At 44.9% G+C, this 18,027-nt stretch overlaps 1 protein-coding gene across 2 annotated transcripts in view; it reads right to left on the minus strand.

Annotated features, from left to right (window-relative positions):
• Positions 1 to 18,027, minus strand: part of BAZ1A (bromodomain adjacent to zinc finger domain 1A) — a 353,746-nt gene that overhangs the window by 177,250 nt on the left and 158,469 nt on the right. For both annotated transcript variants that reach the window (XM_056545400.1, XM_056545399.1), the window contains exon 13: positions 10,037 to 10,132. In XM_056545400.1, the coding sequence (XP_056401375.1) occupies positions 10,037 to 10,132 (96 nt within the window). The remainder of the gene's footprint in view (positions 1 to 10,036; positions 10,133 to 18,027) is intronic.

The following is an 18,027-nucleotide window of genomic DNA, read 5'->3' on the forward strand; positions in this document are numbered from 1 at the left end:
AGGGATGTCACTTCTCCTGACACCCGCTGCGATCCTCCTGATGTGAATGTCGGGATCAGCTGTTCTCAGGGCTACAGAGCCGGGAGAACAGCTGACGCTGAGCCATAGGTATACATCGTATATCTACTGCCCAGCAAGAACTTACAGTGAGCCTGCAATGTGTATACAGTATACCCGTTGCTGGCTCACTTAACCCCTTGCTGAGCTGTGCGCTATGCGCAAGCCCAGCAAGGGAAGAGTTAACTTACACTGCTGGACAGTGTAGGTTAACCCTTTGGGCGGTATACACTATATACAGCTATCTATAGATAGCTGTATAAGGTGTATACAGAAGACGAAGTCCAGCTTACTTCCCTTGAGTCCCGGGCAGGTCCGTGTAGCTCCGCCCCCTAGTGATGACGTCATTAGTGGGCGGAGCTACAGAAGGGAACAAGGCTAGGTAATCTGAAGCTCTGTTCACATTGTACGTTTTGTATAATGTGAACAGACCCTTCTGGCAGTGTCTACCCAGACAGGGAGACTCCAGCTGTTGCTAAACTACAACTCCCAGCATGCCCAGACAGCCAAAGGCTGTCTGGGCATGCTGGGAGTTGTAGTTTTGCACCAATTGGTGGCTCCCTGTTTGGGTAGACATTGCATCATGGGTGCTCTCCCCAGCGGACAGCGCCAGAAATGTCATAACCATTTTTTTTTTTGTGTTTTTTTTTCGTTTCAGATCCGTGTATGCAGAGGATTACTGCGGATTATTTTTTTTTCCTTTAATAAAATGGTTAACGAGGGCTGTGGGGGAGTGTTTTTTTAAATAAAAGAATTTTTCCAATGTGTTGTGTTTTTTTTTTTTTTTATTGAATTTTCAGGGTTAGTAGTGGAAGCTGTCTTATTGACGGAATCCATTACTAGGCCAGGGCTTAGTGCTAGCCCCAAAAACAGCTAGCGCTAACCTCCAATTATTACCCCGGTACCCACCGCCACAGGGGTGCCGGGAAGAGCCGGTACCAACAGGCCCGGAGCGTCAAAAATGGCGCTCCTAGGCGGTAACAGGCTGGCGTTATTTAGGCTGGGGAGGGCCAGTAACAATGGTCCTCGCCCACCCTGGTAACGTCAGGCTGTTGCTGTTTGGTTGGTATCTGGCTGAGAATGAAAATATGGGGAACCCTATGCGTTTTTTTTTTTTTTTTATTTAATGCAGGTACTACAGCTCCCAGCATGGAGCAGAGTGTACTCCATGTTGGGAGTGGTAGTACTTGTAGTAAAGGAAAGATCACTACGGGTATTACTCCTGACAGCCGCTGCGATCCTCCAGTATAATGTATGAATGCGGCGGCCGTTCTCCTATGGTCCCCTGCACGGCCGTATATATACACACATATTCCTATTTCTCACAGAGAGCTGTGATTGGCTGGAACCATCTGGCCAATCACAGCTCTGCGGGAAATATGAATATGTGTATACATACATGAGTGCAGGGGACCATAGAAAAGCAGCAGCCGCATCTATACATTATACAAGAGGATCGCAAGGGACCCCTGCGATCTGTCAATTAGTACAGGTAACTACTACTCCCATCATGGAAGAGTGTGTTCCATGCTGGGAGTAGTAGTACTACCTAAAAAAAAAATTCTAAAAAAGTGAATAACACGCACACACTACATTTTTACTATTGTCAGCTACATTTTTAGTGCTTTACCCGCTCAAAAATTGATCACTGTTTAAAAATGAATAAACATTTCATAATAAAAAAGATACATTTCGTTAGATAATTTTTTCCATCACTACTGTATCTTTTTTATTATGATTTTTTTATGGTACCTTACGAAATTTTAATAAAAAAAGGTATGTCCATAATTTTTTAGGATTGCTAAAGTCCCAAAAAAATAAAAAATTTGCCGAATGTACCCGAATACCGAATGTATCCGAAAAAAATCAACCTGAATACCGAATGTATCCGAAAAATCTAAACCGAAAATATTGCCAAACCGAAATTTTTTTCCAAAACGAAACGGAAATTTTTCTAGTGCACAAGTCTATAGTATACTATCTGCAACACATCTGCTGGCCGGGAAGCGGGTGGCATTGCGCTGCTTTTCCCGGCCAGCAGCATGATGTGCTGCTGATAGCGCTATCTGTGAATAGTATGCTGTGAGTAACATTTGTGTATAGAAGCGCTGCAGGGGGACAGTTATACATAACTATATATCTGTCCCCCTGCAGCGCTTCTATACACATATGTCCCTCACAGCGCTATCTGTGAATAGTATGCTATCAACAGCGCATCTGCTGGCCGGGAAGCGGGCGGCATTGCGCTGCCTTTCCCAGCCAGCAGATGTGCTGCAGATAGTATACTATTCACAGATAGCGCTGCAAAGGATTTATGTATGGCCTATCTGGGGGACATATGTAAGCGCAGCGGGGGGCATTATACATAGCTAGCGCAGCAGGGGGGGGGGGGGCATTATACGTAGCTAGCGTTGGGGGGGCATTATACATATAGCACTACAGTGGTTCCTCAACATACGATGGTAATTCGTTCCAAACGACCCATCGTTTTTCGAATCCATCGTATGTTGAGGGATTCGTGCAATGTTAAGTATAGGAAGTTATACTCACCTGTCCCCACCGCTCCCGATGCTGTCCCAGGGGCTCCCGATGCTGTCCCAGGGGCTCCCAATGCTGTCCCAGGGGCTCCCAATGCTGTCCCAGGGGCTCCCAATGCTGTCCCAGGGGCTCCCAATGCTGTCCCAGGGGCTCCCAATGCTGTCCCAGGGGCTCCCAATGCTGTCCCAGGGGCTCCCAATGCTGTCCCAGGGGCTCCCAATGCTGTCCCAGGGGCTCCCAATGCTGTCCCAGGGGCTCCCAATGCTGTCCCAGGGGCTCCCAATGCTGTCCCAGGGGCTCCCAATGCTGTCCCAGGGGCTCCCAATGCTGTCCCAGGGGCTCCCAATGCTGTCCCAGGGGCTCCCAATGCTGTCCCAGGGGCTCCCAATGCTGTCCCAGGGGCTCCCAATGCTGTCCCAGGGGCTCCCAATGCTGTCCCAGGGGCTCCCAATGCTGTCCCAGGGGCTCCCAATGCTGTCCTGCTGCTCCGGCGTCTTCTTCGGGATCCTCCGGCTTCTTCGGCATCTTCCCCAGGGTCCGGGCCTCGCTTTCTGGTGACGTTATTACGTTGCAGCGCCGACACGGCGTGCGTAGCGACATAATAACGACGCCGGAAAGCGAGGCCCGGACCCTAGAGGAGATGCATAAGACGCCGGAGGATCTCGAAGTGGACCCAGAGCAGCGGGGATAGGTAAGTGAACCTGTCCGGGATGCTTAAACTGCTATGCGACAGCAGCTTAAGCATTTTGCGCTGTCGGATAGCAGTTAAGGCGATGGCCCCGACATATAAAAGCATCGTATGTCGATGCTGACATCGACATGCGATGGCCTCTGAGAGGCCATCGTATGTCGATTTGATCATATGTTGGGGCCATCGCATGTCGGGGGGGTTACTGTATATGTTTGGCCCCCACTGCACTAGCTATGTATATTGCCCACTGCTGCGCTACCTATAGATCTTGCCCTCCTGCAGCGCATAAGGGCAGACTGGGAATGAAGCGCAATGCTTCCCCCGCTGCCATTGTAGTGCAACATTACAATCCTCGCTAATGACTTTAAAAACACAGCTGAGAGCCCTGAATGGCCCCTCGGCGGGGTAGTTAAAAAGGGAAGTAAAACACGCACACAATCTACATCGCGGGATAACTTTTGATCACATTGGGTCTCAGAAGTGAGACCCAGTGCGATCGATCCCTTAGCCCCTGTACTACAATCCCCATCATGGAACAGACTTTGTTCCATGATAGGGGTAGTAGTACAAGCACTAATCTAGCCTCCCAGTCGCCTGAAGACCCCTGCAGCCAGGAAACTACTACTCCCATCATGAAAAGAAGTCTGTTCCATGATGGGAGTAGTAGTAGTCCTGGCTGCAGGAGTCTGTAGACAGCTGATACTAAGGGATGAAAAACTGATGCAAACGGATGCCACTAAATAGTATCCCTTTACATCAGTTTGCACCCGTTAATAGAATGGTCCGTTTAGGAGGCAATAACGGACAAAATCTAGACAGGGGACAAAGGCCGTGTGAACCTAGCCTAAGGGTGTTCCATAACGGCAAAATATTTAGTGTTTTGCTGCACTTGAATGCTATGTTTATCACTGAAAATGGAATCTGTTCGCTCTGTTTGTGCTTTTATACCCCAACAGCTATCCAACTGTGTCTGCAGCAACGTACCTTTCCTGGAGCAGATGGTAGCTGCCAAAATTTCACCGCCAAGTCTTAAGAAGGCAGGGCCCAAGCTGCTTAAGTTCCACAGCCTTGCATGCTTCATCACTTGCTGCCACCTCCCATACCTTCCTTGATGGATATACAGAGCCCTGTGTGTCAGTCAAGGAGGGCTGAGAGATAAATGCAAGAAAGGAGGTGTGCCAGGCTGTGATAATTGAACAGAAGAGCTCTTCATATATTTGAGAAATGTTGTACTTGCAGTAAAAGCTTTTTCTCATAGTCTTCACTGGGGCCCATAGTAGAGGAGCATAGGATGATGCCACTAGGAAGGGCTAACACTACAAAAAAAAAAAAAAAACTTCCATGCTATCAACCTGGTTGTCTGTCCCTCCAGCGCCAGTCGAGCCTGCTTTTCTATTCTGAAGTATTCCCCTGATTGATTCACAGCTACAACAGTAGCTCTGATATAAACGGCCAACCAAATTAGTGTTAACAAGCACAGCAACATCCAGAAACAAGATAAAACTGTGTGTGTGTGTGTGTGTGTGTGTGTGTGTGTGTGTGTGTGTGTGTGTGTGTGTGTGTGTGAGAGAGAGAGAGAGAGAGAGAGAGAGAGAGTGAGAGACAAATAGGAAATTATGACTGACTGCAGAAGGAGGAAATTGAAGGCAAGGCAGATTCAAGGTGGAAAAAAATTCCTCTTGTCCTGAAAAAAAGAGAGAGGCAGAGAGAGAGAGGCAGAGAGAGAGAGGCAGAGAGAGAGAGGCAGAGACAGGCAGGCAGCCTGACAGACAGACAGACAGAAAGACAGAAAGACAGACAGACAGACAGAAAGACAGAGAGACAGACAACGAAAAGGATATAGGGGGAGACTTTTCACCCTGTGCCACTGGGGAAAAGGATATTCCATGAACAGCAGGAGGAGTGAAAAGCAACAGCTAACTGAGAAGAAGAGAACTGGAACCTAGCTCAGAACTTTAAAATGGAGCTTCAAACCAGGAAATCCTGAATGAAGTGCACCAAAGGATGTGGAATAGGGGGATGACGTAAGTTCCAGGACGGAGAGTGGTGTGTCCTGAACAAGAGTTGTGACTCGAGGTCCAAATGAGAAACTGGAGACCACAGACTGAAAAGGCTGCAGAGAATTAAGTGGAAAGAAGCAAGTAGTCTCTTTGGTCCATGCACTCTGGAGAGCAGTAGATGAAGACCTAAAGTATGTTATGCAAGAGAATGCTGTTGATCGGCTGATACCGTTATTGTTTTTTCTGTGTGTGTTAAAGTAAAAACACTAAAAGAAAAATATGAATTCTGTTACCCATTGGTGAGTGCTCCCGAAGTCAGATTTTCTCTGGGACAAGGGAATCCCTGCCAGGAAACCCTCATCCTATGCTACTCCAGAGAATGCTGTTGGGAATATTCCCCATTTTAAGATACCTACCAAAATGGGTGGCATATGAAGAGAGGTATACCATAGGAAGTGTGGTGTCTGCATAAACTGAAAACCAACCAGGGGAAGGAGGGGAAAGAAATATTCTGATGAAGGGAAACTTCATAAGGACCTGAGGAAGAGAAACCGGGCCAGCACCGGGGAAAGAAGAGAACCAGGTAAAGCATGAAAAAGAGCGATCAGAGGATGGAAGATTGAGTCCAAGTACATAAGTGTCCAACCTAAAAAGGCATTCAAGGAAGGTCCAAAACAAGACAGAAGTGGTCACTGAAAACAGGGTGGAAATGCGCCACAAAAGGCCAGAGGATACACACATTAGACAAGAAAGAAGAATTGCCAACAAGAGTGACAAAAGTGAGATCCACAATGTAAACAGATTGCAACTGTGGAAGGGCAATATGGCTAACACACACAGAAAGCACCATACACAAAAGAAACATAAGTATGTATCCACCCATAGCAACTACTCCACCAACTTGGTGATATAATGGTACCATAAAATTTCCACCAAAGTCATTAAAAGAGAGTCTTAAACAGAAAAAGAATGTAACACCAAAGGGAACTTTTTAAACAGACTGGCTACGAACTGCAGTCTTAGCCAGACACTAAAATAAACAAACAGATGATATTGTAGATACTGAAAAAAAGACAGTTTGCCAATTGCACCTTAAGTAGAGAAGGAAAATCACAGAACACCAAAAGTATATCAATAAGTTGAAAAAGTGGCCAAGTTGGGCAGTATAGGACATCCCATCTGGCGACCTGAATCTGAGAAGCACAAGGTTGCCATGTGCCAGGTACTGAAAAACTTTAGGAACATCATGGAGGGGATAAGAAGAGTAAGTCCTACAACCAGTCCATCTGGGAAAGAAAGGGAGTGGGTTTGTAGCAGGTAAAAATAAAGGCATAGAACCCTAGAATCTGAGTAAAAGTGTCACCACCTTAGGATGTGGAAAAGTGACCAGTCCTTTATCTGTGAACTAAGATTTAGGAACCTATTATTCCATCTGGAAGCGAAGCATAACTTTTCCTGTAAAAGGCCAGTTCTACCTTGTAACAGGGAACATGGCACTTCCAAGGAATGGAGTCAGAGACTTAAAGAAGATGGAGCATAAACGTCATTAATCACAAGGTATTTGCAACGAAAAAAAGACAGGGGGCAGTATTGTTCTGATTATTGTATTGTTCTGTTTGGTGTTATGTATGTATAAAAAAAAAAACTAATTCTGCGATGGAGCCACTCCCAGAAGAAAGTGACCTGCTGAATTGTGCGATGGAGTGGTGCCATGCCGGTCACTGCACGCTGCATTTTAGTTACTGCTGATTACCTTTAACCTAGGCTACTATTTTTCTGGATTATTTGCTGAAGTGTAGTTCCCGGTGATAAAGCCGCCTTAGTTCATGTTTTGTTTCCTCCTTTTTTTGGCATTTTATGCAATTATGTTTTAATTTCATGGTAATTAAGTTTTTTTCTTATTGCACTATTATTCTCAGTAAGTGACTTCAATTTATTTTCTCTGTTGTACTTGTAGCAGGGAAGAAAGGTCCAAGAAACCCCATGACAGTGAGGGAACAGGCAAAGTGATTGGTCCTGCCACAGGACAGACATCACATAACGAGAAACAAGAATACACCAGCAAGAAAAAGAAAGCTATTGCTGAAAAAAAGACTGAGAAACTGAACAGTCTAGAATTGGGCAATGCAACTAGTTCTGTATCTGGTCAATTATATCCTGAGGCAGAAGACTAGGGAGCTTAGTTCTGGTTCCATATCAGGTCAGCTAACCACAAGCAGGAGTTAAACCCACATAGCACGATTACCTCATTGATTGGTTCAGTATTATTAGTATTGTTACTGACATAATACCAAGTTACAGAGGAGAAGGATCTGAGCGAGACAATGACAGCCTGGTAATGGGCAAAGTGGCTGGCTTTGAATTACACAGATTGATCATGTAGCAAGAGAAATATATCTCAGAAGCCAGGAACTGTAATGTGGCTTATTCAGACTTCTGTCAGTTACATCATGTAACAGAGGAGTAGGATCAGAGTAGCACAAGTACACTATCTGTAAAGTGTTTGTCACAATAGGTAGCAGAGGAATAGGATAAAATAACAATTTTGCTGCCTGGGAATGGGTAATGCATGCATAGCGGTTTTACCTACCAGTTGGGGGGCATGTGTTGTGTAACAAAAATAGCACTTACTGAGAAAGGTCAACGTGGCTGTTCGCCCTGCCACCACTGATTAGTATAAAAAAAAATTCAGCTTCAGGGCTTTTTGCACTGGAAGTTTATATTTTTTAATTTTTTTTTAACCAAACTTAAGTTTTCACCTTCCTTTTTTTTTTTTTTTTTTTTTTTTTATATATATATATCTCTAGTATCATTATATATCATTTTTTCTCCTTTCAGAGGATGGATTAGGGAAAGAGTTATAAGCCCCAAATCACAGAACACCACATGTACACATTTTTAGTAAAGTTTCAAACAATTGATTGTCTGACACCGAAAATGCCAGTTAAGGGGATGAAGACCTCCCCTTCCTGCTGTCTTCCTCCCCCTCCTGACAGGAGAAAATATTGGGTCCTCGTGCTGCACATGGGCCTAGTTAAAAATAAGAACATTTGGCAAAATTAGAGTGGGATGTTCTCTATCAAACCCCACTTCCACTGTATGGCCATGACCTGTCGACATTTTGAGGCCATCTGAAAATGTCTGCATTATGCTGATAATGCAAAATGGCCTCCCTTAGATAATCCTGCTTAAGACCGCCTACTCCAAATCAGGCCACTCATCGATCATTCCAATGCAATGTCTCAGGTAAGAATCAAATGAATGAGAGGTTTCACCAAAATAGAAGGAATAAGGGTCAATATTCTTATGTATATGTCTCAGGGAATGGTTCAATGTGAAGTCCCAAACTAACAATCTAAAGTTGGACCGTGTTGTAAGAGCCAAACATCCCATTTAGTCAGAAAATCCCTGTCAGTATTTAGAGAACACGAAACCTTGTATTGATTAGTTTCAAAGAATTTGAAACTAATTTGATTTCACTGGCTTGAGGAAGTGCCGAACAGGCGTGAAACAACTTGTTCCGGAGCTCCTGTTTCTCCCCCCCCGCCTCCACATATGTATCTACCTGTCGTATCGGTGACTGAATAAAGTGTTGAAATCTGGGTGAGTGCGATCCACTGCTTCTTTCTTCATTGAACTTTAGTTTCAAAGAAAGACTCCTCTTCCGCCAGTACATACCTACTAAGCGAAAAACTCTACAAACTATGTAAGAGTACCGCAGGATACACTTACAAATTTAGAGTTTATAAAAAGGGAAGGATTCCCACATTAGTGGAAAAATTGTGTTGAACCTGATTTACCCACTGCTGGATCAGGGTTATAACCTATAATTTGATTCTATACCAAACACTGATCCCTAGAGGGGAGAGCAGGACCCTTAGGGAGGTCCTCATGCTAACCACAATTCACAGAAATGGCAGCACCTGTCCTTGTGCGAGGTACCAGAACAATGGTCCTCACGCCTCTTTGGATAGTGGACTACAATCAGCGTATGAGAGGAGTTGATCTCTCAGATCAAGTCCTCAAACTATATGGCAATATGCGCAGAACCAGGGCATGGTACACAAAGGTTTTCGTATACAATGTACAATGCTTTTGTACTACACTGAAGGGCAGGCTACACAGGGAAATTCTTTGAGTTCCAGGAGGTAGTCCTCAAAGCCCTGATCATTGGAAAACTGCTGCTAAACTTTGAAGCACTCTAACATATTCAAAAAGTAAAAACATGTCCCCTTTCTGATGCTAACAAAAAAGTAAACATATTGTAAAAGTAAATCCATTTGTGGTTAAGTACCGTGAGTGAAATGTACCGCTGGGTGAATGAATAGGCCTGGGATGTGCCATAGGGTATCCTAAAGAAGGGGGATACCCAAGAGTGATACAGGAATTTAGGTGCACTACTGTGATAGATGTAGACAATGACATTGAAAATATTTTTTTTCCACCAGAGTAACCCATTAAGGCCCAGGAACCAAGAGCATACCTGTACACCCTGCACCCTTAAAGGGTTAAAAATGTTTGGTCACGTGTGGAAAAGCTAAATTAAAAGCAATGAAAATGAATAATAAACTCAAAAGTTGTACTGAAACAATTTAAAAGTTACCAGAATTTTTTAAATAGTAATTAAAACATTAGTAAACAAATGCAATTACAGTGGTATCCCTGTAATCCAACTAACAAATCAAACATAACATGTCAATTTCACTGTAAAAACAAAACTTAATTTTACACCATTACAAAGCTAACATACCGTGATTTAATTGGGGCCAAGCTGCTGCTAAAGAAGCTACTGCATATAGAGCAGATTTTGTTGTGTCTGCATCCTCTCCCAAAGCATCTGTTAAGCCTATTAAAAAACATAAATTAATATTACAATTGTCATACTAATTTGTTTAGCTATAAATTCAAAAGTTTAATATAAAAACAATTTAGAAATGCCTAAAACAAGATTTAGCAACAAAAAGAACATATATGTCATTTTTCGACCGTACTAACTATGTAACTATATATATATATATATATACAACGTATACAAAAAATGCGAGCAGAAAGCATCCTTTAGTCAAGTTAAAACCCCTTTTTTTCTCAGTTCTCTGTTGATTAAAGGAGTTTTGTTTTTTTTCTAATTATTGTCATTGTGTGGGATATAAAAATTAAACCTACTTACCTCCAGCACTCCCTCTGTGCCACCGGTGTCCTGCGGCAACAGTCTCCTAAAGCTGCCGTGTGACTGTTGTCTACAAAAGCACCCAGGCCCAATGTGTCATACTGCAGCTCAGCAAGCTGAGCTGCATTATGAAACACTGGGCTAGGAGCCCAGTCATGCTGAAGCTTAACCCCTTAAGGACTAAGTCCATTTTAACCTTAAGGACAAGGCCAATTTTATTTTTGTGTTTTCGTTTTTTCCTCCTCGCCTTCTAAAATCCATAACTCTTATATTTCCATCTACAGACCCATATAAGGGCTTGTTTTTTGCGTGACCAATTGTACTTTGTAATGAAACCTCTCAAATTTAAAAGAAAACCACAATTTTGCGCATTTTGGAGGGTTTCTGGTGGATAGTGCAGGAGACGCTGATTAAAATGAGCCCTACCTTGTCCAGATCTGCCCTACCTTTTAATCAGCATCTCCCGCACTATCCACCACACCAGTACCTGTGGATAGTGCGGGAGGAAACAAGTGACAGATTTACTTTTCATTTTCCCTACCTCCCCCCCTCTCTCGTCATTCCCCCTTTTCCAAGCTTTTCATAGCTTTGTTTATTTTCCTTACCTGGCTGCGCTTCAGCAGGTCAGGCGGGGGGTCTTGCGGGCTGCGGACAGTGAAGCAGATGAGTGACATCCCCTGCCGGCTTCTCTGCACGGCATCAGTGACGTCACTTTTCATTTCCTGTAGTCGCCGCCGAAAAGTGAAATCCCCGATGTCGCGCAGAGAAGCCGGCAGAGGATGTCACTCATCTGCTTCACTGACCGCAGCCTGCAAGACAGCCGAAGCGCAGCCAGGTAAGGAAAGGGGAAGAGGGGTCTTCAACCTGCGGACCTCCAGATGTTGCAAAACTACAACGCCGTTGGCTGTCCGGGCATGCTGGGAGTTGTAGTTTTGCAACATCTGGAGGTCTACAGGTTGAAGACCACTGATGGGGGGGGGGGGGATGATGAGACAGGGGGAAATGATGAGGGGGGGGAGAATGATGGGGGGCATGATGAGACAGGGTGGGGGGATGATTAGACAGGGGGATGCTGGGAGTTGTAGTTTTGCAACATCTGGAGGTCTGCAGGTTGAAGACCACTGATGGGGGGGGATGATGAGACAGGGGGAAATGATGAGGGGGGGGGAGGCACTAAAGGCTTAATGTCTGTATGGCTAGTGGTGGTCTATGACAGGTGAAAATAATGAGACATGGGGGGGATGATGAGACATTGAGACATGGGGGGTGGAGATGAGAGGGGTAAATGTGGCACAGGGACTGATAAAAGGGAAGGAATGATGTGGCACTGGAGGGGACAGGACCAAACTGAGGTGCAGAAGAAAACGATGTTGGGGGGGATGATGTGGCATTTAGTCCAAGTAATTTATTTTACATTTTATATTTTTTTTACTTAAAGTTCCCTGTTAAAATGGGGGTGCGTGTTATACGCCAATAAATACGGTATACCCATGGCTAGATACTTTGATATTTTGTACCGCTTAAAAAAAAAATCAAACTTTTTGTACAAAATCAGTAATCTAAAATTACCCTATTTTGACCACCTATAACTTTTTGATTTTTCCGTATATAGGGCGGTATGAGGGCTCATTTTTTGCAACGTCATTGTACTTTTTATCGATACCACATTTGCATCATTTTATATAATTTTTTATTAATTTTTTGGGGGGAAAAATTTGACAAAAAAGCAGAATTGTTGGCCTTTTTATTTTTTACGTTTACGTTGTGCACCGTATGGGATCATTAACATTATATTTTGATAGTTCGGACATTTACTCACGCAGTGATACCAAAAATGTTTATTAAAAAAAAAAATTATGCTTTTTGGGGGTAAAATGGGAAAAACGGACAATTTAATCAGTATTATCGGTCATCTTCTGATCTGGTCTGCTTGATCTCAGACCAGAGCAAAAGACACCGGGAGACGGACGGAGGCAGGTGAGGGGACTTCCGTCCACCATTACAGATGATCGGATTGCCGTGGCAGCGCTGCGGGCGATATGATCATCAATTTTAACGTGCGCATTGCCCCAGATGCCATGATCAGTACTGATCACGGCATCTGAGGGGTTCATGGCGGACATCCACACGATGACTGATGTCAGCCATTACCGACGGGTCCCCGGCTGCTGATAGCTCCAATGCTCGCGGTCATACACAGGACGTAAATGTACGTCCTGGTGCGCTAAGTACCGCCAAACCAGGACGTACCTTTACGTCCGTGGTCGTTAAGGGATTAAAGGGGTACTCCACCCAAAAGATAGGGGTTAAGATGTCAGATCGCAGAGGTTCTGCAGCGCCACCCTGCCCTCATCACTACAGAGCACACTGGTTCTGTGCGTGATGATGGGACAATGCAGGGGAGGAAGCATTGTGATGTCCAAGCTCCACCGTCGTGACATCACGACCCGCCTACTCAATACAAGTCTATGTGAGGGGAGTGACGATCACCACGCCCCCTCCCATAGACTAGAATTGGGTGGGTGGGACGTGATATAATAGGGGGCGGAGCCGTGACGTCACAATGTTCCATCCCCTGCATCGCCCCCTCATCATGAACAGAGCCAGTGTGCTCTGTGCTGATGACTGTGGGGTGGCGCTGCAGAGATCGTGGGGGATAAGATGTCTGGGGCAGAGTACCCCTTTAAGAAAGACAATTGTTGCAGAGGACTAGAGCAGGACACCGAAGGCACTGTGGGTGCCCTGATTAAACAAATTTTTTTTTTCCTGACAATTCAGGGAAGCAGTTAGACAAGCTGAAGGGTGTATCAAGAAACTAAAAAGGTGTTTAATCACGGCAATGCTATTGTATTTCCTAATATGGTGTCTGTACCTGTGTTTGATGGCTGGTCTTGCAATTCTTATATGATCTTTGCCCCGATGTTTATTTTTAGCAGCATACAAAATAGGAATTACTTACTGATAATCTGCTTATTGTAAGCCCATGACAGCACCCATGGAGAGGACCTCCAACTGCAGGACAGGAAACCTGAGCCAACAACTCAGAACTATACTTAAATTGGCACTGTCAGATACAAAAACTTTTTAGATGTTGTTACAGATGAAAATTAAAGACTTTTTGTAAAATTGCTGTATACATTTTTTTTTTTGGAATATTTAATAAAGAAAACTGCCCCTAAAAATCTCAGCAATAGGGGCCCCCATACCTCCTGGGAAACTAACCAGTCCTGAAGCAGCCCAGGCTCGTCCAGGAGTCATGGACAAGGCTGCATGAGCAGACGCATCAATCAACCTTTGCCACCACAAGGGAGGGACACACCCTCTTTACCCAAGAGGATTTCTAACACTGCAAGCTATTTAAAAGAGGTATTTTTATAATGAATATAGGTGATGGAGGCATAAAAATTAGATGTACATGGCAAGAATTAGTAGGTAAGTGAGAAGGCATCTTCTCACATCCAGATTATTCAAGGTTCGTTCACAGTCACTTCTGGATTGTCACAAAAGATGGCGAGATAATTTCTTATGACACGTGAAAATCAGAAACTACTTTAGGGGAGAAGAAAGGTAAAGTTCTTATTACCACTCTAGCCTCTAGGACTTAAGGGAAACTACAGACCCTTTTGGCCCCCCAATAAACTACTCCCCTGGCAGTGGTGGCCGGTAACAAAAAGGCCATCTTAAGGGAAAGCAACTTAACACAAACAGAATCTAAGAGAGGACATGAAGTGATATATATAGGACTAAGTTTAAGTTACAGGAAGAGACCACTGGCCTCTGTGGCGGATTGAGTCTTGAAGCCCCAGAAATCAGTGTTTTAATAAAGGGCGATCGGCAAACTTATCAAAGATTTATCAAAACCTGTCCAGAGGAAAAGTTTCTACCGTGTACCTTAGAAAGCCTGCAGAAGTTTCCAAGTTTCTCTTGTTAAAGTAATCTGCCTTCAAGTCCATTGGATTGGCCAGGAAACACAGATCCTCAAATAGAAGAGTGGCTTTTATGGACATTTTGGCTACTATCTACAGCTACTCCATCTACTGCTGGAGCTCTCTCTGAGGCCTAGGGAACCCCTTCCTCGAAAGGGTATTTTCTTTTAAGGTGTCTAGGAATAAAATACTTTTTATCCGGATTGCTCCATTCTTTATCAATTAAGGACTTAATATTTTTATGCAGACCCCCCCCAGACCCTCAGAGAATGTCTCCTGCTGACACTACATCATTGCAATCCTCAAGGTTGATAGTAATTCGGATAGCATTAAGAAGTTGCTTGGTGTCCTCTGGTAAGAATAAGGACCTACTACCAATCTCATCCTGATCCTTATCCGAAGAAAAAGCTGAGAAGACTTTGCCTTTCTCACCCTCAACCAGCTTTATAGTGTGTGTAATACATGGGGAAGAGAAAACAAAGAAGGGGGAGAAAATAAAACACAGGGCCTTGTGTAATTCAACAAGTAAGAGTGGTAGCGATCCTAATGTACAGATTGTCTCTCACCTTTTAAGAAACTTTGTTTAATGCATATCACCCCTAGCCAAGGCTATGTCAAGTAGGATTCAGTGTATCAAACTAGTATCCTCGGCAGAAACCCTTTAATGGCAATTGTGAAGAAAGAAAGAAAAATAAATATTTGCTCTCGAATCAGTGCTCCATCAGGATAAAAGTGCAGGAGTTTTTTTAATATAAAGTATCAATATATTTATTGACACTAATAGAAAATAAAGTGGCACAGAGTAGCATTTCAGGACATAATGCTCTTCTTCAGGTTGCAGCTGTATAGTCCCAGGTTACATGGTCATTCCTGAAAGATGTAAACTGACCCAGTGAGATGTGAACATTTTATATAGGGAAAAAAAAACTAAAAAGGAGCAGAAGTGCAGACATGTGCTGTTATCACCAGAAGCAACAATCAGTGTTGACAGAGGTATGCTCACCTTTCGGTGCTGTACTGCGAGCACTAAGCTGTAATGTGCCTTACACCACTTCTAGTGGTCTCCAACTGCGGGGTGCAGCCGAGCATCCAACCTCCATACCACACAAACTCTCTGTTAATTCCCTCAATACAAAATTATGTAATTCACTGCTCAGCTCCGATTGGTCCAAAGTAGATGGGTGCTTTGAAGCCTTCTGTGGGCTAGCTAGAGACAGACTTGTTTAAGTTTTCAATCCTCTTTTTCATACAGCCGACCTAGAAACACTTACCGTATATACTCGAGTATAAGCAGAGTTTTTCAGCACGATTTTTCGTGCTGAAAACACCCCCCCTCGGCTTATACTCGAGTGAACTCCCCCACCCGCAGTGGTCTTCAACCTGCGGACCTCCAGAGGTTTCAAAACTACAACTCCCAGCAAGCCCGGGCAGCCATCGGCTGTCCGGGCTTGCTGGGAGTTGTAGTTTTGAAACCTCCGGAGGTCCGCAGGTTGAAGACCACTGCGGCCTTCAACATCATCCAGCCCCCTCTCACCCCCTTTAGTTCTGAGTACTCACCTCCGCTCGGCGCTGGTCCGGTCCTGCAGGACTGTCCGGTGAGGAGGTGGTCCGGTGGGATAGTGGTTCCGGGCTGCTATCTTCACCGGGGAGGCCTCTTCTAAGCGCTTCGGGCCCGGCCTCAGAATAGTCACGTTGCCGTGACAACGACGCAGAGGTGCGTTCATTGCCAACGTACTTCTGCGTCATTGTCAAGGCAACGCCTCTATTCCGGGCCGGAAGCGCGGAGAAGAGGCGCCCCCGGTGAAGATAGCAGCCCGGACCACCTCCTCACCGGACCACCTCCTCACCGGACAGCCCTGCAGGACCGGACCAGCGCCGAGCGGAGGTGAGTACTCAGAACTAAAGGGGGTGAGAGGGGGGCTGGATGATGTTGAAGGCCGCAGTGGTCTTCAACCTGCGGACCTCTGGAGGTTTCAAAACTACAACTCCCAGCAAGCCCGGACAGCCGATGGCTGCCCGGGCTTGCTGGGAGTTGTAGTTTTGAAACCTCTGGAGGTCCGCAGGTTGAAGACCACTGAGGGCGAATGATGAGAAGAGGATGATGAAGGGGGGGTGTGGGGATGATGAAGGGGGGGGGTGTGGGATGATTACAAGGGGATGATGAAGGGGGGATGTGTGGGATGATAATGGGATGATGAAGGGGGGATGTGCGGGATGATAAGGGGATGATGAAGGGGGGGATGTGTGGGATGATGACAAGGGGATGATGAAGGGGGATGTGTGGGATGATAAGGGGATGATGAAGGGGGGATGTGTGGGATGATGACAAGGGGATGATGATGAGGATGTTAATGACGGGTCTGGATGATGACAGGGGGGGATGAGGTATTTCCCACCCTAGGCTTATACTCGAGTCAATAACTCTTCCTGGGATTTTGGGTTGAAATTAGGGGTCTCGGCTTATACTCGGGTCGGTTTATACTCGAGTATATACGGTACTGTGCATTCAGCAGTTTCCAAACCAAGACATTAGACATTTGAAGATTAGCTAATGACTATTTCACCCTACTGTATGTCACCTTTCCCATTTATATATGGCTGGACCATTGTATCAATAAAAGCACTTTATGCCTTCTGTCTCAACCCCACTCCATAGTCTGAAAGCTCTTGCGAGCAGTGTGCAATATTGTTAGGAATGGAGCAAGCGCTCCATTCATTTCTACGGGCGCACCGAAAAGAGCCAAGTACAGCACTTTGGAATCATCAGCGCTCTTATAGAAACAAATGGACAATGTGCTGTCTACTAGTAAACTACACACACTCCTCCTGCGATCAGCTATTTATCCCCTATCCTGTGGATAGGGGGAAAGTATACTTTTGCCATGTACACTGTGACAATACATCTACAAAGTCCCAAAACAAGTCATTGCTACTGTATGTAACTTTTTATTTTCTATCATTGTCAATACATATATTAATACTTTTAAAAAATTATCAATAACTCCTGAAGTATTACATGGGGAAGGCTCTGTGCCACTACCAAATCTATCTTATTAGAAGAATCTAAGGGTTTTCTGCAGTCTGCACATTCACGGTTGTGGGTTTTGAAGGAAGCCTTCCTAGGAGGATCAGTCCCTCAAAAGGAAAGGAACAACAACTCCCATCAGACAAATACCAAAATGGAATTAAAAGGGTACTCCAGTGGAAACCTTTTTTTTTTTTTATCAACTGGTGCCAGTAAGTTAAAACTGATTTGTAAATTACTTCTATTAAAAAAATCTTAATCCTTCCAGTACTTATTAGCTGCTGAATTCTACAGAGGAAATGGTTTTTTGGAACACCGTCCTGAGTCCAACCACCACAGTCGCTAACCCCCCCCCCCCCCCCCCCCCCCCACCCCCGAGTCCAACCACCGCGGCTGCCCCATTGCCTCCCCTATCCCCGGTTTTATATTTACCTGTTCCCGGGGTCTGCGCTACTTCTGGCTCCGGCGGCGCCCTGAGCTGTCACTGTGCGCACTGACGGTGACGTCGCGTTGAGGACGTCACTCGTCATTGTGCAGCACACAGCAATAGCGCAGGACGCCACAAGAGCCAGAAGTAGCGCAGACCCCGGGAACAGGTAATTATAAAACCGGGGATGGGGAAG

This window comes from Hyla sarda, chromosome 11, assembly GCF_029499605.1.
Source record: "Hyla sarda isolate aHylSar1 chromosome 11, aHylSar1.hap1, whole genome shotgun sequence".
Lineage (NCBI taxonomy): Eukaryota > Metazoa > Chordata > Amphibia > Anura > Hylidae > Hyla > Hyla sarda.